The sequence below is a fragment of the Bidens hawaiensis genome, unplaced genomic scaffold (assembly GCF_021521415.1).
Source record: "Bidens hawaiensis isolate Kalapana, Puna unplaced genomic scaffold, B.hawaiensis_p1.1 tig00009970_1, whole genome shotgun sequence".
Classification (NCBI taxonomy): Eukaryota; Viridiplantae; Streptophyta; class Magnoliopsida; order Asterales; family Asteraceae; genus Bidens; species Bidens hawaiensis.
In genome coordinates this window covers 153,679-180,286 of record NW_027491757.1, presented here as the reverse complement: position 1 = coordinate 180,286, position 26,608 = coordinate 153,679, and the positions used below count along the sequence as shown (strand labels likewise).

The following is a 26,608-nucleotide window of genomic DNA, read 5'->3' as shown; positions in this document are numbered from 1 at the left end:
AATATTAATTTATTTTTATGACCTATCAATTTAAAATTTAAAAATCTTATTATATATGGATAGGAACCTAAGGTAGCGTTTGGTATGCAGGAATGCTAGGGGGAATGGAATGATTCATTAGGTAGGAATGAAAAATGTGGTGTTTGGTTGCTCAATGGAATGGAATCATCTATTACACATGTAATCCCATACCATCAAAACCATTCCTTCCCACCCCCCTTCTTTTTTTTCGTTCCATTCCTCCTTCACCCACTTTCTCAACAACACCACCACCTAACAACAACAACAACCACCACTACCATCGCCACCACTAACACCTGACCGCCACCATCGCCACCACCACCGCCTCCACTACCACCACCTTACCTCTAGCGCAACCACCGCCACCTACTGCCACCATCGTCACCGTAACCACCACAACCATTGTCACCGTCGCGACCTGACCATCACCGCCACCACCACTGTCACTGCCTGGCCACCACCACCTAACCACCAGCGCAACCACCGCCGCCACCTGACCGTCACCGCCACCCTACCATCGCCATCACTACCAATGCTACCACCGGTATCCCCACCACCACCGTCGCCACTGCCACCACCATTTTCTTCGCCGGAACTAACACCACCACCGTCTCCATTGCCGTTCTTTTTTTTTGTAAAAAAAATTATTTTAAGATATGAGTGTTTTTATTATTTCTATTTTATTCATACAATTTTTTTGGATACCAAACAATATAAAGTAATAATTCATTTCATTTCCAAAGGTTAACAAAACAAGACAAAGGAATGGTAATGATCCATTCCTTTCCATTGTCTATTCCATTCCCCCCTCATTCCATTACTTCCAACCAAACATACCCTAACTGTTATAATAATTAAACTATTAGTTTATTATATTTAACACATTCCTTTATTTGGTATAATACTAGTCAAACAATAGTAATTGATTTAACGAGCATCTAATCTAACTAATATATTAAAGCAACATAATTTTGTCCACATGTCCTTCACCTAGGTTGTCCACATAGGCTTCCATGTCATCAGCCTTCCATAAATCTAATTTCCACATATTCACAATAAAGTTTTAATCAATGATATTGACATTTGTATTTTTATAACTTATTAATGTAATTATGATATTAATCATTCTAATTATTGTTAGAATTAAAAAACTTATTAAATTTACTAGGTTTAAATTGTTTATCGCTTCTTCTTTAAAAGGTACATGTTTCGTTCAAAAATCATAACGCTCCCCATCGTTTGTAACAAGATTCTTCGCCTCATCTATAACCGGTTCTTCATGATTTGTCTGTTTCATGATACAAACAACATTAAATATGTTCATCATTTGTAATTATCAGGTATGATTTATATTTTAGAGTTTAATCAATATTTTTGAAGAACAACATCAAATTGATTCACTGTTATTGGATTTAGGGTTTAACTGCATGATTTTTTATACAAACGGTTAATAGATTTGATATTTACTCTATTCCTATTAGTCGATTTATGTTTTAATCTATTTAGGGTTTAAAGGTATGATTTTTTTTAAATTATCGGTTAATCGATATGATGTTTAATATGTTTGTTACTTAAAATTATGTTTATATATTGTGATTTTTTGTTCATAATACGTCTTTTTCCAAGTTTCACTAATATCAATTTATTTTTATGACCTATCAGTTTAAAATTTGAAAATCTTATTATATATGGATAGGAACCTAACTGTTATAATCTAACTAATGTAATAAAGCAACTCAATTATATCCATGTGTCATTAATCTAGAATGTCCACATAGGACTCCACATCATCACATTTCCATATAATTATTTTCCACTGATGCTAGACTATCGCTATCTAGTCAAAAACAAATAAACCAGTGTCCTAATCACCTTAAACTAGTCAGGGTAAGTAGGGTGTCGAACCACAAGAAGTATGTGGTCAGTGTAAAGTGAAATCAATTCCTGACATTATAAAGTAGTTCAATTAAAGTGCTGATCACACTAGCAAACAATTTATATTTTTATAATAAGCAAACAAGAAATCACGTATTCAATCGATTAACAAAGACAAATCACACCCGGGAATTCGAGTAAGCAAACTAACAGTAAACTCATGCACATAACAGAAAAAAAATCATGTGTCAACTACAGACTGACTAACCGGTTAAACCATAGGCATCCACGCTCGCTAACACACGACACTGGTTATCAAACGGTCCCTGCCAGTGTGACTCAACTAAAGGCAAACGTATGCTTTCTCACAATTAACAAGTCAAAACAATCCTATAAGCAATTATCATAGCAACTGGCACACTAATCGTTCTGATCGATATAAACCTAAACTGACGTTGTGCACAATAATACTATACATCAATACTCATAGATTAACATCAACATAATTACAATCAATCGTTCTAGTACATGAGAAATAAATGAAAGATTACAAACTATACATCCCGGGTATGACTCGAAGGGTCTAGCCGCGTCTCGGCATCTCTCGGTCTTCGGTTATGATGTTATAGAACATGTAGATGACCTTGAGATGAATGGAAGTGATGGTGGACAGCTATTCTCCTCCAAAAATGCTCTGGAAACTCGATAATCCGTCTAGGGTCGTCAAAACGTAATATATAATAAAAACCCTAACTTTCACGATTCTGGGGACCATCGCGTATCGCGATGGTCTCCTCTCCTGGTCCATCACGCTACGCGATGGACTAAAAGTCAACGCAGTCAATAATGAAGGGCATCGCGTAGCGCGATGCCCTGTCTTCCATTATCGCGCTACGCGATGGGTGGCTTCACTCAGCAACTCCTAATGACTGCCTCGGTAAGCGTGCTGGACATCCCGGGTCTTCATTTCATGCTCGTACAGGTCCAAATTAAGTGCGTTAAATACTTGTGACCTGAAACACAATAAACACGTATGAAGTACCAAAGTTCCTAAACTAAACAATTAAAACGACTATGTTAACAGGTTAATATATGTACAAATAAACTGAACATCACATCCCCACACTTATCTTTTGCTTGCCCTAAAGCAAAACTCTAAAATAAACATTAACCGCCATCATAGGTCCACCAATTATCACCATTAATACTCGTAAGGTTTAAGGTCATACCCAGTTTCCCAGACTGACACTTTCTAGATTGACAACTCACAAATAAAGTTAATGCTACCATAAAACTATAGAATCGCCCAGACAAGTGTACTTTGTTTCCGGTTAGGGCATACATGTTCACACCCCTCACGCTATCAACACTCCTCTCGGTTTAATATCTGGACTAGCAAAAGATGTGCTAGTATATGTCTCTGCCCTCAAAATACCTAATATGAGTTACAACTTAATACGCTTGCAGGTCAGTCTTATCTCCACCCATTAACCACCGGTTGCATAAAGACTCGGACTAAGGTTTTGTTGAGGCTTAGGTTCGGGTGCGGATTGGGCTTATTTAGTGACTCAGGTGGATGAAACCCAGTTAAACAAACCAATATACAGACTCACGAATACAAACGAACTGATTGGACAATCAACTGCTATTTACATACTCGACTGCTAATAATAACTGAAATACTAAACTGATAACTTCTTTTTGTCTTTTTGCTGATTTTTTTTTTAGATTTCATAACTGATATTACAACTCTTAACTTTACAACTTTACAACTCGTCTGACTAAGTATAACTCGAAATATATACAACTCGATAACGAACTGGATTTCATCATACGGGTAAAATTAAAATAAAGGCCAAGGCTGAAATGGTGTGTAATGTTTAACCAACAAAAAGGAATATGGTCCAAACGGGCTCCTAGGGGATAATGTCGAGTAAGGAATTTATTTAGTGAGGAAAATATGTACGGAACATGTTTTCTAAAGTCCTAATCTCCATATAGGTGGTGGTATTAAGATCTCGAAAAGCATGTGACAAGCAAGTTCTAATTCTGTAAAACATACCGGTTTCCCTCAATAAATGACAAGACATGTTTTATATCTATTATATAATATGTGTATTAAGTATAGGGGCTAATCTCAAAATATGTCTGGAAATAAAGGCTGCCGATATGAAACATATATACCCGTCCCCTTGACTCATTATCCCCGCCTAAACAATTCCATTTTCAACTTCTCATTTTAAAAACATTTGTCGGAAAAACTATCGAGAAGCTGAAAAACCAACCATGACCAAAAACCTCTAACTTGGCATTAATAGCAATAAGTGACAGTTAACAACTTAAGTTTCTGGATACTCTTTGAGGTACTATCGGGCTAAAAATTTTCAAATTTCCCCCCCATCCCCACACTTGAGGTTGACATTGCCCTCAATGTTAAAATAATAAAACCATTAATAATCATTTGAGGGACAGAGTTGAATAGACAGTTTACTACTCGAAAACTCGGGGAACAAATGTGATGGGTTTAAGCAACTTATACAATTACAGTTTTAACAACTAAAATAAAAACAACAAAATAGTTTATGAAACCGAAATCACCTGATAATCACGACAATGCAATGCTAAACTCGGCCCATAACTCTCAACACATTTGTGACACACGTCTCCATCTCCGACCAATACTGAATTATCAAATCTACACAAATCTCGAGACATGTATAAGCAACCACTCAGAAGTATAACGATTTAGGTCTTTCGAGAGTTAAAATTATTATATTATAAAAACAATACCGAGCCGAGTTATTCAGTTTCATAAAAAATTTTGTTAACCAACTAAAAATAATAAAAGACCTAATTCACTTTCGTAGGAATCACGGTTGCATTTAGCGTATGCAACAAACCCTTTAAACCCCCCGGTAGCCCGAGTGGACGAGTGAGGTCTTGTGAGAGTTTATAGTGAACACACCCACAAAGTTCCAAAAGCAACACAAACAAGTATACAAATATATACAAATATACACATCAAATACAGCAGACAAACATCACAAGATATATATACAAATGTTACCCAACCGTTTACCCATTCATGTTTTCCCAAATATAATACAATATTATACAAACCATATGAATAAAAAGAAAATAAAAGGAAAAATAACCAAAAACTGTAACCGGCGTCTGCTGCCAACTAATCTCCTCCCGCAGGGTCAGGCTGATCAGCTGCCTGACCCGACCCAGATGCCTCCGCCTGATCTCTAGCCTGCTGATGTATCTGTAAAGATGCTGGGATCGGTACCTGCAGATGAGAGAATAGAATGCGGAAATAGTCTTCCTGGCGAGCCATGTGGGCCCGCATTTCTGTCTGCAAAGCCTGCTGCTGCTGATGAAGTGTATCCAATATGAGTGGCTGATGTGGCTGCTGTGGCTGGCGGAGCGGATGCTGCTGCTGCTGGGGTCTCATGATATGGGGGGCATAGACGGGCTGTCGATGTGTCGAAATGCCCATCTGAAGCGCGACAGCTGCATTTGTCCCCGGAGATGGTGGTGCCTGAGGACCCTATCGGACCGGGACGAGCGTCGGTGGATCGTGTAGCTCGCATAGCCTGGCCTTCCAGGCGTCCTCCAAAGCGTACGGGGTTGTAGCAGGCCCTCGGGTAAAATAATCAAGCGGGTAATGGTCGAATACCCGAGGCGCTCTACAATACCAGTGATGTACGACCCCATAGCCAACTGGGCTGACCGGCCCTGCCAACCACGGATCCGGGAGAACGACGCAAGAAGCAGCGTCATTATATTGGCCTCCCGGCCCGTGATCATCGATAGCAAAGAAAAAAGATCAATGCTGCTGCACTTCTCGTGGCCCGAATGACGGCCCATGATGGAGCAAGCAACAATGCGGTGAAGGTGTGACATCCGTGGCAAAACCGAGTACACCTTAGTACTTACAAACTCAAATAAGCGTTTAACCGCTTATTGCATAACGAACAAACGAATAACCAAACGGGTCTGGTTATGGTCCGGATATCCCAGGGTGCCATCTATAAGTGATATACGATCTATGCAAGCTAAAATATTAGTAATATGGCCTTAGTTCGATAGAACACAAGTTAAACGAAAACATGCTCGTTTAACTACCCGCTATAGATTTAAACGCGAAAGATAGTTACAAACCAAGCATTGTATCATCCGTTAAGCCAAAAAAGACTTACCAAACACTTATTGGAAATGTTTTAAGCGATCCGTGAAAATATTTTTGATTTTTACAAACATATAGTATGTTTTTATAAATTTACACAAAAATAGCCGAAAAACGCTCGTTTTCGCTCCGTTTTCGCTCCGTTTGTCGCACCCGATATATACTTTGTCGCCAAAAACCGAACCCGAAATAAATTTGGACTCGGAATTTCACGTTCGGGCACGTAAATCGAGAAAAGGGGGCCCAACAAGCCCAGCCCGCCAAAAAAGACTTTTTCACCCTTGGTTTTTCTTTAAATATTAAACAAGTTTAAGATATTTTGTGAAATCATTTTCATGAGAATTCTGGACACAAGCAGCTCTCCATCAAGAACCAGCAAGAAACTAGGTAAAAATGTCATAAATAATCGATTTTCGGCTCGTTTAAACTCGATTAATATCATATAAACATAGCTTGATTGCCAAAAATCATTCCTAACCATGTAAAAACCCTAAAAACGGTCCATAAACATGTTTTGATCATACACATGGTGAGGAACCTGGTATTATGTTTTGATCATACACATGGAAGGGGGGCCACAGTGATTGAGTTTATGTGGAACCGTTGTGGGAGGAAGGGAGTCCACAGTGGTTGGTTAAACACGGAAATTGGAAACAGGTAGTACGAACAAACAATCACGATTTTACCGAAATTTCGAATTTATATTATAAACTTACATGTGTGCATATGCACACCAAAGGATATGGCTGTACATATTTATACAAACGTAAATACATATTTTTACATACGCGCGTACATACAAACTATGACTGTGTGGTACGTAGAACTGATTTCGTTAAACTTATTAAACTCACCAACTATTCGTAGTTGACCTGTTTTAACATGCTTTCCAGGTAATCAGATATGAGAAGTAATTTCCTGTGCGTTACGTGTCTGACTGATGATTGATGTCGTGAGCATTTGAGTTAGAAGTAAAGTAATTGAAGAACCGGTTTGATTGTATCACCTAGTCTGTAAAAGAGATTAGAACGATGTAATATATTGTAAATTAGTTAGTAATGTTTCTTTATGAACAATGTATTTGATACCAGTTGTATCTGTTGCATTTCCGTTTTACGCTTCCGCAATTCGCTTAACGGGGTGTGACAGAAGGTATCGGTGGACGAGGTCTCGAAATGACGACTCGACAACGGTGTTCGAGTGGGCCCCGTCCGCTATCATAGCCCAGAACTGGCCCAACTGGGCCTCTGTCAGCCAAAACTTCCGATCGTCTACGATCATAGAGTATAACCCTGGACGCTTGTAAGGAATGCCGGGGTCAACACCTCCTCTGCGGTGTAATAGCCAGTGGCGACGGCAAACTGAGGTACCAACATCTCAAAAGTCTGTCGTCCCAAGGCGAAAGACAATGCATAGGGCTTTGAGAAATCGGTGGGTGTGTGTCTGAAAGTGGAAAAGAACTCACGTGTGAGCTCGACGTACTGTGCTGAGTCACACGTGAGGATCTGGACCCACCGATCACTCAACATCGCCCGGACGACCCCCTCCTGGTCTACTGCACTGAGCAGTACCCAGTCGATCGTCCAATGTCACAGCAGCTGCATCGCCATGAAGCGGCGATACGAAGTCTGCTCTTCCGATAAAGGAGCAAATCATAGAATAATATGAGGGATCAGGCAACCGTCCCCCCATGATCGACTCTCGAACCGTATCGGGAGTGATCGGGATCTCGTCCCCATTGTACCTGATGACCCGTGGTGGGCGCACCACGGGCTGTGGGGGCTCTGGAGAACCTCTAGTTCGAGCTACGGGACCGCGTCGTCCCGCGCCAGGTAGCCTCAGTCTCTTGCGCCTGGCGGCGCCTGCTGACGAACCTAGAACGTCTGACATACTGCACGATAAAGATAGAATATCAACACAAGACACGAAAAACGAGAAAAATTCAGGATATCTTATATACATCCAAACTAAACCCATGTATCTCCGCCCGAATGGAGATTGAGTACGGGCGGATAACCCAAATATGAATAACGCTCCAAATCCCGAAACACGACACTACACAAGACTCGACTCGAACAAAACTGACTCGAACAAACAGACACAACTAACAACTGTCTCGAAAAACGTGCAACACAACAAACACAAATCGGGGCTCACAGAATCGGGCGGATCGGGCCTCAAAATTCATTTATATTATTATAATATTATTAACTTATACTTTTATGTTATATTAAAATATTATTAAAATTTGTATATTAATTAATATTATGTATATATATTAAATTAGTATGTTTTAAGAAAAGATATTTTTAATAATATTATTATTAGTAATTAAAATTTGTTAAAATTTTATTATATTAGATTATGTATTATTATTATTATATTAATATATTAGAAAATATTATTAATATTAGTATTAGTATTAAATAAAATATTAAAATATTATTATTATATGATATTGTATATATTAGATATTAAAATTAAGTTTTATACCTTTTGTATTAAAATAATATTATAATATTAAAATATATTAAAATTTTAAAATTTTATTATTCATTAATTATTTTAATTGTATTATTATTATAAGTTTTCGAATTACAAAACCCGACCCGACACCTCTGTTAAATATAACCCGAGATAATACCAATCCTGTAACACCCCGGCTAAAGCGGAAACACCTGAGTGTGACATACAGATTGCTCAAACACACGTGATACTATTAGGTGACCATAATAGCATTATTTCATTTAAATCACCATGTAACACAAGTTTATCAAATAATACATGCTGAAACAATAAATAAATGATAAGTCGTTCTTTGAATATCCTATAGGCATGTTATGTGTTTTCTAACTTTCATCCTCGTATCTTTATACCTGTAACATATGTATAAAATAAAGTCAGCTATGAACATAGCTGGTGAGTTCCCACAGTTTTATATACATACATAAAAATCATATAATTCATGGACAAGTGATAAACGAGCAAGTAAGGTCCTTTCCAGTTGGTATCAACCATCGTAATCGGGTAATCGCGCAAGTAAGGTCCTTTCCAGTTGGTAACAACCAACGTACTCGGATAATGAGGCCCTTTTCCACTCGATACAAATGGACCTGAGTGCAAAGGGTGGCGTATGATCATACTTATTGAGGCTACCATGTGCAAGTAAATTCGAGCAAATAATCAAGTAACACACAAGTCCATATAGTGAATTGTAGTTTGTAAGCGAAATCATAATACTATGAATTTGTAATAAGATACATATGCTACCCCAAAATATAAAAACGTTAAAAAGGGGTTGTGAGAAACTCACCTTGAAATTGAAGTTAAACATTGCTGGGAAACCGAAAGCACAATAATGAAACCGAAGCAACCAACAGTACTTTAAAGAATCCGAAATGATTGTCGAACTATAAGTAAAATAAATACGAATGTTTAAAGACCAAACTAACGGGATTATTGAAGTTAATTATTGATTTGGTTTTAATGTTTTAATATTTTAAGGCATTTTTTTTGTATTATAATATTAATTTTAAGCTTTACGAAAATTTAAACGATGTTATTATTATTAACACAAATACGAGCATAATATTTGTTGAACGCGGATTTTAATTGGTAAATTTATCTCAATGAGTATTTATGTTAACGAATTTAAACACTAACGAATTATAACATTATATTCAACGGTTTAATGAATTAATTTAAAGTTAAAGTAACAGAATTATAAACAAATTTTAACGGTTTAACAAAATATGTTATTTAAATATTATTTCAACAATTAATTTATTATTCATATGAGAAGTATAACGTTTCTAGAACATTGATTTTAGTCAGAAATTTCATCTTAAAAACGGTTACGTCATTAAGGTAACGAAATGAATAATTAATATAGTTTTAACCGGGTTTTACGAATCTTAAAGAATATGAAAAGTTCGATTTATTGTGATTTTTAATTAATTAATTAATTTATTATATTTAAAGAAAACTGGTAATAAAAAAATAAAATATTAATACTAAATTGACCCGGGTTTCGAACCCAGGTCCATGTGGTGACAACCAGAGACTTTAACCAAGTGAGCTAGATGTCTATTCACTTTAAAAAAGGAAACAGATAAATATATACAGTATGTTTAAGTTCATCTTCTACCTAAAACCCTAGAAATCAAATTCTCTGATTAGTTCAAAGTTTGTTAAAATTAAGTTAGGGGTTATGATTAATGGATTAAAATGATTCAAAAACATATATCTATTACCTTAAATGGTGACGGAACAGTGGGGAACAACGGTGGCCGGAATTCCGAGGCTTAGGAGACCAATTACGGGTTAAAGAAGATGTATTAGTAAGATTGGAGGTGATGAGCGAGTTTAACTTGGCGTGAGGATCCTTTTTATACAAGTAATTGCAACATAGGGTCGTTAATAGTGTTAAATGTTCATGGCCAGAAATCCGGCGGTAGTTACGGAGGCAATTGACATTACTAGGATGTTATAACACAATTTAAATGCCGATTAATGATGGTCGTTTCTCTCTAAGTTCGTTATGCTAATTTAACGAGTCAAAGGAGCGGAAATCACGGGGTTTTGAGGTGGTTTTGGGGCTCACCAGAGCCGTCGGCTTAGCCGGCGGCAATTCGCCGGAAAAACGTAAGGGAAAGGGTGGCTGGGTTGGGATGAATGATAATTTTATTATTTTACATTACTGGTCCTCCAAGTTTACTATTGTGTTAAATCAAAAAATTAAAGTATTGTTACAATTTAGTCCCTGCACTTTAATATTTCTTATAAAACAAGTTTCATAGTGCATTTTCATTTTTAAACCTTGAACTTCTCAAAAATATTAAAACATGGTTTAGGCTAGCATTACAAATTATACCCTTGACCTGGGATTGTGTTAGAAATTATGTTTACTTGGATACTTTCATGTTAAACCCGCATAGTTCGAAGATCATTTAATTAAGAAATTAAATCCTGGAGTTTCGTTAGTTGGATAAAACGAATAGAAAATGAATGAACAATAAATCTAAATCATCAGAAACATTAAATATTAAATTAATGATGAACGTTAAAAACGAATTCAATAGAACGACGAATCAGTTCGGTTTAATGAACACGAATGCGTATACAATTAACGAATGTTACATAAAACGAAGTTTGAGATTTTATATATATATAAACGAAACCGAAAATTTGAAATGGGTCGCGTTTTGGGGTTTGAAAAGTAACGAATGTTACAAATCCCGCCAAAACTCGAACTACCAAAATAACACAAAACAATCTCTCGAACCTACGTTTCATAAACCACAACCAATCGACTAATCACACCCAAACTCATATTACAATCACACTAATGATCAAATTAGACATATGCACATCTTATGATAATCACAGTTCACGATTCGACATACCCCGAATCCCGACAACCAAACAAACAATAAATCCGAATCAAAATTAAACTCAAATAACAACCAGGAGCTTACCTCGAGGCTCAGAATATCACTAAAACAGTAAAAATGGGCAGTGGTGATGACTGGACAATGGTGACGGAGAACGGCGACGGCGATGATGGAGAGAATGGTGGTGATAGAGTGGTGGTGGTGAAACGGTGGTGGCAGAGAGGTGGAGCGATGGCGGTGGTGGAAGATGGTGGTCGCCGGAGGGAGGGTGAAATGAGAGACAGAGATGAAGTGAGGGAGGTGGGGAGACGGTGGTGCTGATATATATATATATATATATATATATATATATATATATATATATATATATATATATATATATATATATATATATATATATATAAATGTATTATTATTTATTTAATTTTAAATATATTTTTTTTCAGAGAATCCACGACCCATCGCGTAGCGCGATCGGTCAAGCAAGCATGGGTCGCGCTACGCGACCCAAATATAATCAAATTAGGGTTGGATACCATCGCGGTCTGGCCTCATCGCGCTACGCGATGACGTCAGACGTCAGGATTGCCCCAGCCACCATCGCGTAGCGCGATGGTGAGCTGTCCAGGGCCATCGCTACGCGATGGTCCCCAATGTACAGAAAGTTTTTGCCGATTTGGGGTCGGGCATTTTCCGACCCGATCACTTTTCGACGTCCTAACATCACCCTGAACACGTTTCCGAAGTTGGAATTTGCAATACGTACCTGGAACGCCGTGAAATTGACCAAAAGCTTACCGAACCTCCATGATGCACACTTCACCAAAAGCCTCCCCACACGTGGACTTTGCTGCACATAACTCAAGACAAAAGTCAAACAACGACTCAACAAACAGAAAATAAAAGGGAACACACTTACAAACCCCGGGTTGCCTCCCGGTCAACGCTAAATTGCGTGTCTACAGCTCGACAATGCCTCGACTGCTTCAAGTAGTTTCATAAACCGGTGAGGTCACCATAGAATCACTGATTTCTTTCATCTCCTTCCTTTCCTTGCAGTCAGTTTCTCTCCATCTTTCATCTTAACGCCTCTCTCATTCCAACCTTTCTTCTCACTGCTAACTTTCAGCTCGTTCCTGTCAGTTACAAAACATCCCTCTCTTGTATGATTTGTGCACGATGGTACACACTTGTCAACAAGAGGGTTAGTAGCATTTTCAAACAATAATAACCGCTTAACACGGTTCCCACACTTAATGCCTAAAAATTCCTCAGCACAATCAATTACCGCATGTACTGTGGCAAGGAACGGCCTGCCCAGTATGACTTCAGATTGTTTAATATTACCCTTGGCATAATCAAGTACAAGGAAGTCAACTGGGTAACTAAATTCATCCACTTGAACCATTACATTAGTGACCATGCCCCGGGCTTGTGTATGAGTTTGATTCGCCAACACCACTGTGGTGTTTACACTTTCTAACGGGCCAAACTCATACTGATCATATAAACTGTCGGGCATGACACAAACACAAGCTCGAAGATCTTGAAGTGCCCGATCAGTTTTAAAATCTCCAATTTGAATTGATAAAAATGGCACTCCCGGATCTTGGAGTTTACTTGAGGTGGTATTATCCTCCACCTCCTTATCTTCCGTGTTGGTCAATTTAGTATATAAACATTTTTCACATGTGCAATTTTCACAAAAAGTCAATTCAGCTGAGTTCAATTTCAATTCATTTTGGAAAATTGTTTCTTTTTTGACCAACACAGTTATTCTCATCACTAACATCATTCACTACCGCCTCAACAAATTGCGGTGGTGAATCAACTTCAACACAGGTAATTTCAAAATGAGATACAAGACTTACCGCATTGATGTGCACACTATTACCTTTCTTAGAGCTTGAATTGGCATGTTGCGGGTTTACAGTGGTATCGCTCGGTAACTGATTGCATTCTTCTGAAATCCCGCTACATCCGCTGCGAGCTGACCAATCTGCTTTGACATTGCTTTTGTTGACTTGTCTCTCAACTCGAACTGTCTCTGTGTTTCCTTCTGATTATCAGTCATGACTTTAAACAACGCATCTAACTTTGAATGTATTGACTCGTCTGAATTTCCTGAACTACCCTTCTGCCGGTCCTGATTCTGATTACCTGACGAACTGTTACCCTGGTAACCATCTCTGTTATATCCCCGACTGTTATACTGACTATTCGAACCACCCTGTTGGTAACTGTTCTACTGTCGGTTTTGACTGGACCCCTGAAAATTCGGGTTTGACTGGTTCGACGTGTTCCCATATTTGAAATTCGGGTGATTACGTAAGCCCGGGTGATAAGTGTTCGAATGAACCCTTGGCCCTTGGACTCCCCGTACGCGTAACTGGCTTCCTCTTCGTCAGTATACTCGTCATCATCAACCCCGGGGCAATCTTCAACCCTATGCCCCAACTCGCCACAATTTGAAAAAACCGGGAATTTCACCTCGACTTTACCAACCTCTTTCTTCTTCTCTTTTCAATAACCAGCGAGTTCCCATTCTAACTCAGCAATTCTGTCTGACTCGCTCAAGGCTGATTTAACTGTTCGGGTGACCCTGACTTTTCGTCTTCGATCTGCAGCTGCCTCTGCCTTTGAATCTTCACACATAAATTCCAAAAATTCCCAATCATCTTCTTCGGGTTGATTCAACAACTGACTATTACACGAAGCTTTCAAATGTTTTCTGTCTTCATATGTCAGCCCGTCAACGAAACACTTAACCAACTCCCACAACTCAATCTGATGGTGCGGGCACTTCCGAATCATTTCCTTATAACGAGTAAAAGCTTCGTGGAACAACTCACCCGGTAACTGTGAAAAGTGTCTAATCTCCATTCGGGCCTCGATGGTCTTCGACTGTGAATAATACTCGTTAAGGAAAACCTGCTGCATCTCACCCCAGTTCTCAATACTGTGCATCGGTAGCGAATTGAACCAGTGTTTGGCTTTGTCTTTTAGTGAAAACTGGAACAACCGCAACCGAACCTCATCTTGATCGTATGTACCGTCACCGATAGACCCGCAGATAGCTGAAAAATCTGACAAGTGTGAATACGGGTCTTCAGATCCCAGACCGTGAAAATGGGGAAATATGTTAATGAAGGACGGACGAGATTTAAATGTCGGTTGCCCCTGTACGAGAACCTGTGGGACAATCGTGAGGCACCATCTGAAATAGCCGGTCTGAATAGACTGTTAACACCCTGAGCCGGGAGCCCATAATTCCTTCGTCTGGCCCTCGGTTCCTCAAAACCTCCCCGGTTAACCTGAATCGGCTGTCTTCGTTCCTCTCGATATCTTCCTATACCACCCCGATCCAGATTTCTGTTCCTCCACCTGTTACCTCTCACCCTAACCGGTTCCTCAACCTCTTCAACCTGTATACCCTCATTTCTCAGCTCAAACCCGTCATTCATTGGTCCTCGTTCTTCCACATCCCCCTCTTCTTCGTCTTCAGTGTGAATACTGACATGGTCAAAATCTCGGATAATCTGCTGTCTGTGACGAGGTGTATTGTTCGGGACTGATGGCCCGAGTCTGTCAAGGTTTTGGTTTCGGTTTCAGGATTGTCGGGCAGAATTTTGTGGTTGTGGATCGGTGTTTATTGGTAGTGGTAGGTCATTATTTGGTGGGTTATGTTTGGTTTGGAAAACATTATTCTCAGGTGGTGGGTTTTGGTTTTTGATTTTGGTTTTGACCTTCCATGTCTGGCTGTCTGATCTGAGCTCGGTTCTGCCAAGCTATTTGTTCGATTTCTGGCTCGTAAAACAGCGGAGAATTTCTTCCTGAATAGTGGGTGTGCATAAACCTATTACCTGCACAACGAACACACTCAGCGTAAAATGGGAAAATAAAGTAAACTACGCTAAAAATAAAAATAACAACTAAACTAAACAAAGAAATCAATTAACACAAAAACTACGCTAGATTGTCGCTATCTAGTCAAAAGCAAATAAATCAGTGTCCTAATCACCTTAAACTAGTCAGGGTAAGTAGGGTATCGAACCACGAGGAGTATGTGGTCAATGTAAAGTAAAATCAATTCCTGACATTATGAAGTAGTTCAATTAAAGTGCTGATCACACTAGCAAACAGTTTATATTTTTATAATAAGCAAACAAGCAATCACGTATTCAATCGATTAACGAAGACAAATCACACCCAGGAATTCAAGTAAGCAAACTAACAGTAAACTCATGCACGTAACGGAAAAACTATCATGTGTCAACTACAGAATGACTAACCGGTTAAACCTTAGGCATCCACGCTCTCTAACACACGGCATTGGTTATCAAACGGTCCCTGCCAGTGTGACTCAACTAAGGGCAAATGTATGCTTTCTCACAATTAACAGGTCAAAATAATCCTATAAGCAATTATCATAACAACTGGCACACTAATTGTTCTGATCGATATAAACCTAAACTGACGTTGTGCACAATAATACTAGACATCGATACTCATAGATTAACGTCAAGATAATTACAATCAATCGTTCTAGTACATGAGAAATAACTGAAATATTACAAACTATACATCCCGGGTATGACTCGAAGGGTTTAGCCTCCTCTCGGCATCTCTCGGTCTTCGGTTATGATGTTATAGAACATGTAGATGACCTTGAGATGAATGGAAGTGATGGTGGACAACTATTCTCTTCCAAAAATGCTCTGGAAACTCGATAATCCGTCTAGGGTCGTCAAAACGTAATATATAATAAAAACCCTAACTTTCACGATTATGGGGACCATCGCGTAGCGCGATGGTCTCCTCTCCTGGTCCATCACGCTACGCGATGGACCAAAAGTCAACGCAGTCAATAATGAAGGGCATCGCGTAGCGCGATGCCCTGTCTTCCATACCCATCGCGCTACGCGATGAGTGGCTTCACTCAGCAACTCCAAATGACTGCCTCGGTAAGCGTGCTGGACATCCCGGGTCTTCATTCCATGCTCGTACAGGTCCAAATTAAGCGCGTTAAGTACCTATGACCTGAAACGCAATAAACACGTATGAAGTACCAAAGTTCCTAAACTAAACAATTAAAACGACTATGTTAACACGTTAATATATGTACAAATAAACCGAACATCATCCACATATTCAGAATTAATTTTTGGTAACATTAAACTGTTATTTTTGGAAACTAAAATCTTTTTTAATACAGTTGATCAATTAGTTATATATTGACTAGAAATTCACAACCTTATAAAAATTGTTATTTTTAATTTAAACAATCCTGCAACAACAATCTTACAAAACCACAATTAAAACAATCTTACAAAATGCACACAAGGAATTTTTTTAAAGGGGGTGGATCCCCGGCAAACATTTCAATAAAATAAAAGAAAAGAAAATGGGTTAATTAAAATGGTTTCTAAATTAGTCAATAGGTCAAATTGGTTTATTATCATAGTTAGATGTCTAATTTTTGGTAGTTCCAAAAATCAAGCCCTTGATTTTTATTAGAAATTATATGTTGCATTTATAGGCTTATTTATAGGGCTTTATTTATAGGATGTATATTGCATTATATTGAATTCGATTTATTGTATTTATTATTTAATTAAATCGGTTTCTAAACTTACGGTGTTTATAAAAAGTAAACATCTCCATATGTAGTATATAGCATCCGCTCATAGATTTATTCTTCACATTAAAACAATCTTCTGCCTTTGAAACTTTTACAAAGTAAGTTCTTCAACTGTTAATTATAAATTTTATATTTAAACGAATTATTTCAGTAAAGTCTTTTATCATTTGATTTAAAACAGATTACAATAGAGGTTCAAAGCTTTACAATGTTGGATGAAATTGATGTTATCAAAACATCTCCATCCACAACAAAAGTTAGAGTTTTGAGAGTATGGACCGTCAAGGATAACAAACACTCCAAATGAGGACTTTTTGATGAATATGGTCCTCATGAATCAATTTGTAAGTTTTTTATTGTTTTATATTTTACTTTCTCTATAATACTCTTTTCATTAATTATCTACACATGTTTCTTCTTCTTCTTCTTCTTCTTCTTCTTCTTATTATTATTATTATTATTTCATGACAGGAGAATCGAATGCAAGCTACGGTTTTTAAACCCGACATTTTTTGTTTCAAAAGGTTTTTGAACGAAAATTTTACACGGGTGAAAATATAAGTTTAAACCTGGTATGTATTTGTAAGCTTAGTTTTCAAATAATATTACAAAATCTGTTAGTAATGCGTTTTTTTATTTTTTCAGGTATAATGGTTCATTTATGTTATATTATTCCTTATTTACTGAATTATTTATTTATAAAGTCTTTTATTTTTATGTTATAGACATAATTTAACATCTTTTGTAATATCTGCTGATAAAAAACTTATGTCAAATATTTGTGTTGATTGAATATATTTTTTACATTTTATATTGTTTCCTGATATGTTTTCTACCCGTATGTAACACGGGTTATTATCCTAGTTATTAAATATTAGATATCATTATCGCTAGATTTTACCATAATGGTATACTAGGTTAGTAACCCGTGTATTACACGGGCTGAAAAATGATGTAATGTCGATAAAAAATGTTTGCATATTCGATACAAATTATATTTGAAATTAAAAATGAATTATATGTCATATTGATTTATAATTGTATTAGTCTTGAAAAATCTTAAAGCAAACCATTTTAAAATGATTTATATGATAAGATTACACCCATTTTTTACAAACCATTTTATAATGATTTCTATAGAATTTTTCCAAAAATGTTCTAAAATTTTCATTTTTAAGCACTTCAAGCGTATTTTAACATTTATATCAACTGTAATACACCGTTGCAATTAACGTCACCGTATATTAAAACATCCAAAAGGCTTTGGCGACATTTTGGTGTCGCTGCTAAGATGTCGCCACTAAAAAGACTTTCTTGCACTGAAGCTTAAGTTATTATATACAACAGACAAGAACATGATTTGTTAGTTAAACTTTTTTCACTTAGTTGATCATCTTGACACCGCTAATTCCATAGATGTTTATTGAGATCTTTTTATAAAGAAATAAATTTCGATTCTTGAATAATAAATGCGCATGATAGAGTTCCAAATTGTCACTTCTCACAATAGATGGAAGCAGGAAAAATTAGATACATTTTAGCAAACGTTTGATAAACATCTGTCATCTGGTTTAATAGCAAACATACACTATAACACTAAATATAATACTGCAAATATAATACTGCTGAATAAACTTTTATAGGAGATTAGAATCATTGTAATCCAACAAACAACTAAATGTGTCAATTATGAAATTAATGAAGACAACTAATATATTGAATGAATTTATGACAATTAATCATGTTTGCTTAATAAACAAAAATCCCAAAAGCTTCAATTTCTAGTTTCACCTTCAATTTCATGTTTACAAATGCTGTCGGATTCCGTCACGTTTGTGAGGATACTATAACTTAAAAAAAATCGGCATCCGGTCGGTTTTCGTTACATCATCGGAACTAAAACAAAACATGGTAAGTCTATGCGGTTTCGTTCTATTTCGATTACATTTGTGACGGTACTGAAAAAAAAAAACAAAAAAGTTGGTAAAATCCGATCGTTGGTAAAACCCAAACATTGTGGACTCCGAACATTGCAACGACGAGTCAACGTGAATAACCTTTTAGTTATCAAATTTAAAAAAAAAGTTTGATCCAATCAAATGGTGCCACATGTACCAATCATTGGCATGCGGCCCAAACTTTCCATTTGTTATATAACTAGTAGCTCGCCCGGCGTGTTGCGCCGGGGTAGGTTGATAAAGCTCAAACATTGTCAAACACGGGTGTTGAGGCGGTAAGTCAACGCGAATTTGGTCGATTTTACTTACGTGCATTATGTATTGAAACTAAAACAAAAAATATATATAAATTGAGGTGACCCAATGGGGTTTGTCGGTCGGTAAAAGTTGAGCGTTGGTAAAACCCGAGCGTTGTCAATCACTCAATCCCGGGCGCTGAGACGGTGAGTCGACGCAAATTCGGTTGGTCTCCGTCACGTTTGTTACATCTCATAACTAACACAAAAACAAATTTGGCATTAGATCGGTTTTCATTACAATACTGAAACTAAAACAAAATGTAGTGAGCTTATGCAAATTCGGTTGGTTTCCGTCAAGTTCGTTACGGTACCAGAACTAAAACAAAAAAACAAAATTGTCATCCGATCGGTTTACGTTATGTTCGTTACGGTACTGCAACTAAAAACACAAAAGAAAAAAAATCGTCGACCACTAAGGTGCCGCCAAGTGGCCCAATAAGGTCCTTGTGGCACCAAAGTTGTCATTTGTAATATAATAATAATAATAATAATAATAATAATAATATATTGATATGTTTGGCCGGGATATATCTCACATACCTCTCCATGTACCACATTTGAAATCTAATCCTTATCTTAAAAGTAACTTAGAAAAGTATTAAGTTTGAAAAATAATAAAAATATCCTTTTCCCCAGGCCAACAACATATATCAAAAACATTTTGGCATTAAAATCACCTAAAGAAAATGATAAAAATATTCATTTGCTATCTATTCTTATAAAGTTGTACCCTACTTGTCCCTCTACACTCAAACCTCACGGTCGTTCCACTTCTATTGGAGCGTTTTGCTTTTCTACAAAACACCATAGCCACAAACATTAATGCCCTACAGCCAAACAAACCATTTTCACTGGTAATCCCAATTCAAACTTGTACTTCATGCATTAATTACTTGCACATTTATAGATACTATTGACATATCTTGAACACAAATGGATCACAAAGATTACTATAAAAGGCAAGCCAAGTACTCAAATGTATCTACTAAACCCTAATCATTCCAAGAAACCACTCTTTTCTCTTTTCCTTCCATTTTTGAACTTTTCATTCACTCTTCTCAACTCAATATTCACCTTTTTATCGCGAATAAGCATATAAATCTACAATAGTAAGTATATCTAGCTTTCGATCTTGTTTGTATACGCTCTTTCAAGATAGCTTTGTCATCTTGCTTCAAGAATGTCCGAAAGTATCGTGCTTACATCCCAAATCAAGAAACCGTTCCATCACAGAAACGGTTCAGACGAGCTTGACGTGTTTGAAGCCGCTGGTTATTTCTCGGGCGCCACTGAAAACTTTAGTGGCACCCAGAAAAACACCAGCGTCAACAACACGCAAAAGTATAGCATGAAGCCTATAAGAAGAATGAGTCTTGACATGCCAAACCAAAGAGGGAGTTCCATTAATCCCCTACAATCCATGCTATTAGATCCCATGGTGACTACCAAAGAAAAGAAGTTCAAGCAACCAAGTTCACCAGGAGGCAAATTGGCTCATTTCTTGAATTCTCTTTTCAACCAAACATCTTTAAAGAAGTCAAAGTCCAAGAAAAAGTCAACAAAGGATGAAGATGAGAGTCCTGGTGGTTGGAAAAGGAAGAGGAAGAGCAGCATTAGCCATTTCAGTAATGGAAACAACACCACCACCACCGTCGTCACCGCCAATATTATAAGTGATGATAAATCTTCCTTTTCAACCTCATCAAACTCAGGATTTAGAACACCACCTTCTTATCATGTAGCCCACACGCCAACAAAGATTGCAAGCTATAGAGAACCAGTAAGCTATTCATGTCTCAAGCCTCGCGCAACCGAAACTACGAAAACACCCCTCACTGAAAACCTAAACAAGATTGCAACTTTTAGTGTAAAGAATGATTTTCCTGTGAAAAACAACAGTTTTAGAAATGGGGTTGTGGAGAAAGTAAAGATTCTTGATGAGAAACAAGAACAAGAACAAGAACAACATCATCCATATAAGAAGTTTACTAATGATGATGATGGAGCAGACAGTGATTCAAGTTCTGATCTTTTTGAGTTGGCAAATTGTGATTTGGGCTATTCATGTTCAAGTGGTTTACCTGTTTATGAAACCACAAGAATGGATATTAGCATCAAGAGAGGTGCACCAATCTCTAGCTAAGACCATCAACAACTAACCGAAGCCACGGCCCACAGACCGCCACGTGGATTTTTTCGGCCAAAACCGACAAGCTCGCGGACCCAACTAGTCGTGGCCATGGACTCTCATCCATCTCTTTTCCACGTCAGAGTTTTTGAAGGTCGGCAGACCCCGTTGCAAATGCTCTAAGTGTGTGATCTCATGTTCAAATTCTTGGATTTCTTATTTCACAATAAAAAACCCTAGTCTTTCCCATCATAAGTTTGAATGTAAGGAGTTTGAATGTAAGGATTTTTTCTTTTGTTTAATTTTTTTAAGCAATTTAGCTACCCTTGCTTTTATCTCCTTGATCACAAGTTATTCGTTTTGATATATTCATGGTGGAAAAGATATCTATAAGTTGAAAGTGAATATATCAATATGATATTACAAACTCCATAAGAAATTATCTAAAATGGGTGAGAAGCACAACTTAGATGTGACACGTCTACTTTAGAACGTGTGGTATGCACATTGTGTTAGACGCATCGTATATATATATGAAGGGTGCCTACGTAAATGAGCTTAGACGCACTATGTAAATGAAGAAACCTGAAAACTTAGACGTACCGTATAAATGGTTATGGACGCGTTGTTGCGTCAACCATTAATTTAAGAAACATCATTTTTTAAACATATAAATATAGTGTTTGAATCATTTATAAATAAAATTAGCGTGATAATTATGAGAATCAAGTAAAGTAATTATATATACAAATAGAGTAATTATGTAATTGCATCATAAAGTAATTATGAGAATCAAGTAGAGTAATTATATATACACGTAGAGTGATTATGTAATTGCATCATATAGTAATTATATAATTACTCTATGATGCAATTACATAATCACTCTACGTGTATATATAATTACTCTACTTGATTCTCATAATTAGCACGTTAATTTCATTTGTACATTAGCCTTCCCCTATAAATATAATATACAAGAATTAAAAATGATAAAAATCTTGATTTAGAGTATATCTTTTAATATAACAAATAATTTTAGAAAAATTGTCATTATTGAGTTTGTTACATTATCACCATCAGGTTTTACATACAAACATATCATGAAAATTGATTGATAACAAAGGAATTGGTTGGTAAAGTGGCCAAGGGTAATGTAGTTAAAGCTTGGGATGCCCGATACCTGGGTTTGGACACGTCAACAACATATTATGAAGTATATTGGAACATGGTCAACTATAGCGTGTCAAAATAATTAATCACCATCGACTTACGGATTACTTTTCGTGTGAGGGGTGAGCGAGTGAATCAAGATAGAGGACATAAAAGAAAGATGTATTGATGTTGTTAGAAAATTCAAATACCATATATACTTTGCTTCATACTCACATTTTTCTTGGTAAAAAAAACTAATGATAATATGGATGAGAGCGATATACTCGAATGTGACTCAATGTAATGATTTGTGTATGTGGGTTGGTGAAATGGTGCATGCTCAAGAACGAATTGATAACGGAAACACAAACAAGCACACAATATTTAGGGTAAACCTCACGTATTATTATACTCAAGAAACTAACACAAAATTTGAATACAATAACCCCTCTAACAATACTATAACCCTACGTACATGGCTATGTATTTATAAGGAGACCCAAACTTGACCAACAAGTAAAGCTCAAATATAAAAGCCCAATTGTAACCCCATAAACCCATTACATCATTGATGAATTCCGTAAGTCCAATATGTCTAACCCGGTCACCTACACGTGACGGGCCTAATAAGTTGGAAATTACCAACAATCACCCCCTAATTTCCTACTCGAAACTAGGAGATCTTAAACACCGAGTAATCTTCTCATCTCGTCAAACTTGATTCTCGCAAGTGCTTTCGTAAGAATGTCAGCTCGTTGTTTCTTGCCACTAATGTGCTCCACCGCTAACTCATTCCGCTCCACACATTCCCGTATATAATGAAATCGGGACTTTATGTGCTTGCTCCGACTATGGAAAACAGGATTTTTAACCAAGGCATCACCGATGTGTTATCAATCATTAACACCACTTTTTGCAATTTCCTTCCGGTCAATTCTGCCAACAGTTCACCTCCCGCAGCAGAACTCACCGCCATGTACTCTGCTTCACATGATGAAAGTGCTACGATGCATTGCTTTTGTGAGCACCAAGAAATCGGGGCTCCCCCATAATAAAACACATGACCGGTAGTACTTCTTCCATCATCTTCATCAATGTTATGGCTACTATCGCTGTACCCGATCAACTCCTTTGATCCACCTCGTTTATACCTGATCCCCCATCCAACAGTTCCTTGAATAAACTGAAGAATTTGTTTAATTACTACCAAGTGAGACTTCTTTGGAGTTTGCAAATCAGGTCGAGTGTTTAACAAGTAACGAAGACACCCACCCAACTTTCGGTACTCCGTTGCATCTGCATCAATGTCATCCTCGACTTTAGACAATTTCACATTAGGATCCATGGGTACACTTTTAGGATAGCAATCCTCCATCCCGGCTTCTTTCAATAACCGTCGAGCATAAGCACTTTGATGGATTTGAATCTCATTCTCCAACTGTGAGACTTCGATTCCGAGATAGTAAGCGAGCATTCCCAAATCAGACATTTCAAACTTCTTGGACATCGCAAGTTTGAACTGATTAATGTGATCGTTGTTCAAGCTCGTAACAACCAAATCATCAACATACATGCCGAGAATAATAATATCGGTTCCAATCAATCTCTGATACACTGCTTGTTCTTTCGAGCACCTCACAAATTTCAAACCCGTTAAAATACCATCAAGTTTGGTATTCCACGCCCGTGGTGCTTGTCTCAAACCGTATAAAGCCTTGGTTAGCTTGTAGACCTTGTTTTCCTCCCCGGGGTTAACAAACCCATCTGGTTGAGAAACATAGACCTCTTCTTGTAGCTCCCCATGTAAAAATGCCGACTTTACATCCAAGTGATGTAATTGCCATCCTTCAGTAGCTGCAATGGCAATGAGCATACGTACGGTTTCAAGTCTCGCCACCGGAGCAAAGACCTCGTCAAAATTGACTCCGGGTTGTTGCACAGTACCCTTTGCTACGAGTCTTGCTTTATATTTATTAATTGAACCATCTACATTTATTTTTACCTTGAAAACCCACTTCAATCCGATAGCTTTAGCCCCTCTCGGTAACTCAGTCAACTTCCATGTGTCGTTTCTTTTAATGGATTTGAGTTCCGTTTGCTTAGCCTTTATCCACTCCGGTTTGGATTTTGCTTCACCAAAATTCCTTGGTTCACTTTCTTCTAACAAAAGAAGTTCAATGTCCTCCTCCACTTCCGAACATAGGACATAATCATTGAACTTAACCGGTGCGATCGGAACACGTGTAGATCTTCGTAGGTTAATTTCTGGTTCGTCAAGTGCTGTTGTCGCTAAACCAGTTGCTGCTGGTGTCGCTAAAGAGGTTGCTGAGTTGCTGGAATTAGCGACCAGAGCATCAGAATCTGTCGCTAAAGGTGTTGATGGGCTGTCTGAATTAGCGACAGAAGCTGTCGCTGATTCTGTTTCTGAATCTGGCGACAATGCTGAATTTTCGTCGCTAATGCTATTGCTTCCCATAGGCTCGGTTACAACTTGCCCAACTCCGGTATCCATAACCCCATTCCAATCAACCCAAAATAAACCCGGTGCTAGTTTCGTTTCTTCATTGGTTTGACCCGAATTAGACCAAGCCCACGTCTTCTTCTCGTCAAAAACCACATCACGAGTTATCATAACCTTCTGGGTATTCGAATCGAACAACCGGTAAGCTTTGGATCCGGTTTCGACTCCGATATGCACTGAATTCCTCGAACGATCATCGAGCTTTTTCAAGTGAGTGCCCACTATCTTTGCATACGCCACACAACCAAATACTTTAAGATGAGCAATATTTGGTTTCTTTTGTTTTAGCGTCTCGTATGGCGTTTTTTCCTTTAGGGCACGAGTAGGAATCCGATTCTCGATGTACATTGCATGTCGGATTGCCTCACCCCATAAGTAATTCGGAACACCCATTGCTTTTAACATACTTCGTGTCATCTCCAATAAGGTTCAGTTCCGTCTTTCAACCACCCCGTTTTGTTGAGGTGTGTATGCTGCCGTTAGATGTCTTCGAATGCCTTCCATGTCAGAAAACTGGTTGAACTCATGTGAGGTAAACTCACCACCTCGGTCGGTACGAAACGTCTTGATCTTTTTCCCGACATCACTTTCAACCAATTCCTTAAACTTCTTGAACGCTTCAAACGCCTCATCTTTGGCCTTCAACAAATGTCCAAACAAATCGTGAGTAATTATCGATTAAAACAAACAAGTACCTATTACCCGTTATTGTTGGAGGGGTAATCGGTCCACACAGATCATCGTGCACAAGTTCTAGAGCTTAAGTTGCCCTAAACGCCGCCGAATTAGGAAAGGATTGCCTCGTTTGCTTCCCGACCAAACAAGATTCACATAACTTGTTTTCATGGGTAACGCCACACATTCCTTCAACCATCTCCCTCCTAGCCATTAACTTTATTGACTCAAAGTTTAAGTGACCAAGCCTAGCATGCCATAACCAACTTGTTTCTTCAATTCGGCTAAGTAAACAAACCAGTTTACCAATCTGTAATTGTATCCGGTATAGCCGATAAGGGGAACGGGTCATCATCATCAACAACCTACCTTGCCCATCATGCATCGTAAGGTAGTTATCTTTGATATGAATATCACACCCGTGTTCTGAGGCTTGACCGAGACTAATAATATTGCTTCAAAGACTCGGTATAAAATAAACATCCGTAAGCAAACGAGTTCACCACTTTTAGCCTCAAATAAAATCGACCCCTTACCGCTTATATTAACATAAGAGTCATCACCAAACTTAACCTTTCCCACGACACGATTGTTAAGTTCAGAAAAGAAAGACATGTTACCCGTCATGTGGTTACTCGCGCTGTTGTCCAAATACCATTCATCACCATTTTTGGACTCGTAGTTTCCGGGTATAACCTTCTTTGCATTCAAGAACACCGTTTCTTGAACACTCTTCATCATAAACAGAGA

The 26,608-nt window shown here is 37.7% G+C and overlaps 1 protein-coding gene across 1 annotated transcript in view; it reads left to right on the top strand.

Annotated features, from left to right (window-relative positions):
• The window catches only part of LOC143534013 (protein BIG GRAIN 1-like E), a 138,244-nt gene extending 116,500 nt beyond the window's left edge, over positions 1-21,744 (top strand). The window contains exon 2 of the mRNA XM_077028623.1: positions 20,535-21,744. Within this exon, the coding sequence (XP_076884738.1) occupies positions 20,560-21,522 (963 nt within the window). The 5' untranslated portion in view covers positions 20,535-20,559 and the 3' untranslated portion in view covers positions 21,523-21,744. The remainder of the gene's footprint in view (positions 1-20,534) is intronic.
• The last annotated feature ends 4,864 nt before the right edge of the window (positions 21,745-26,608 follow it).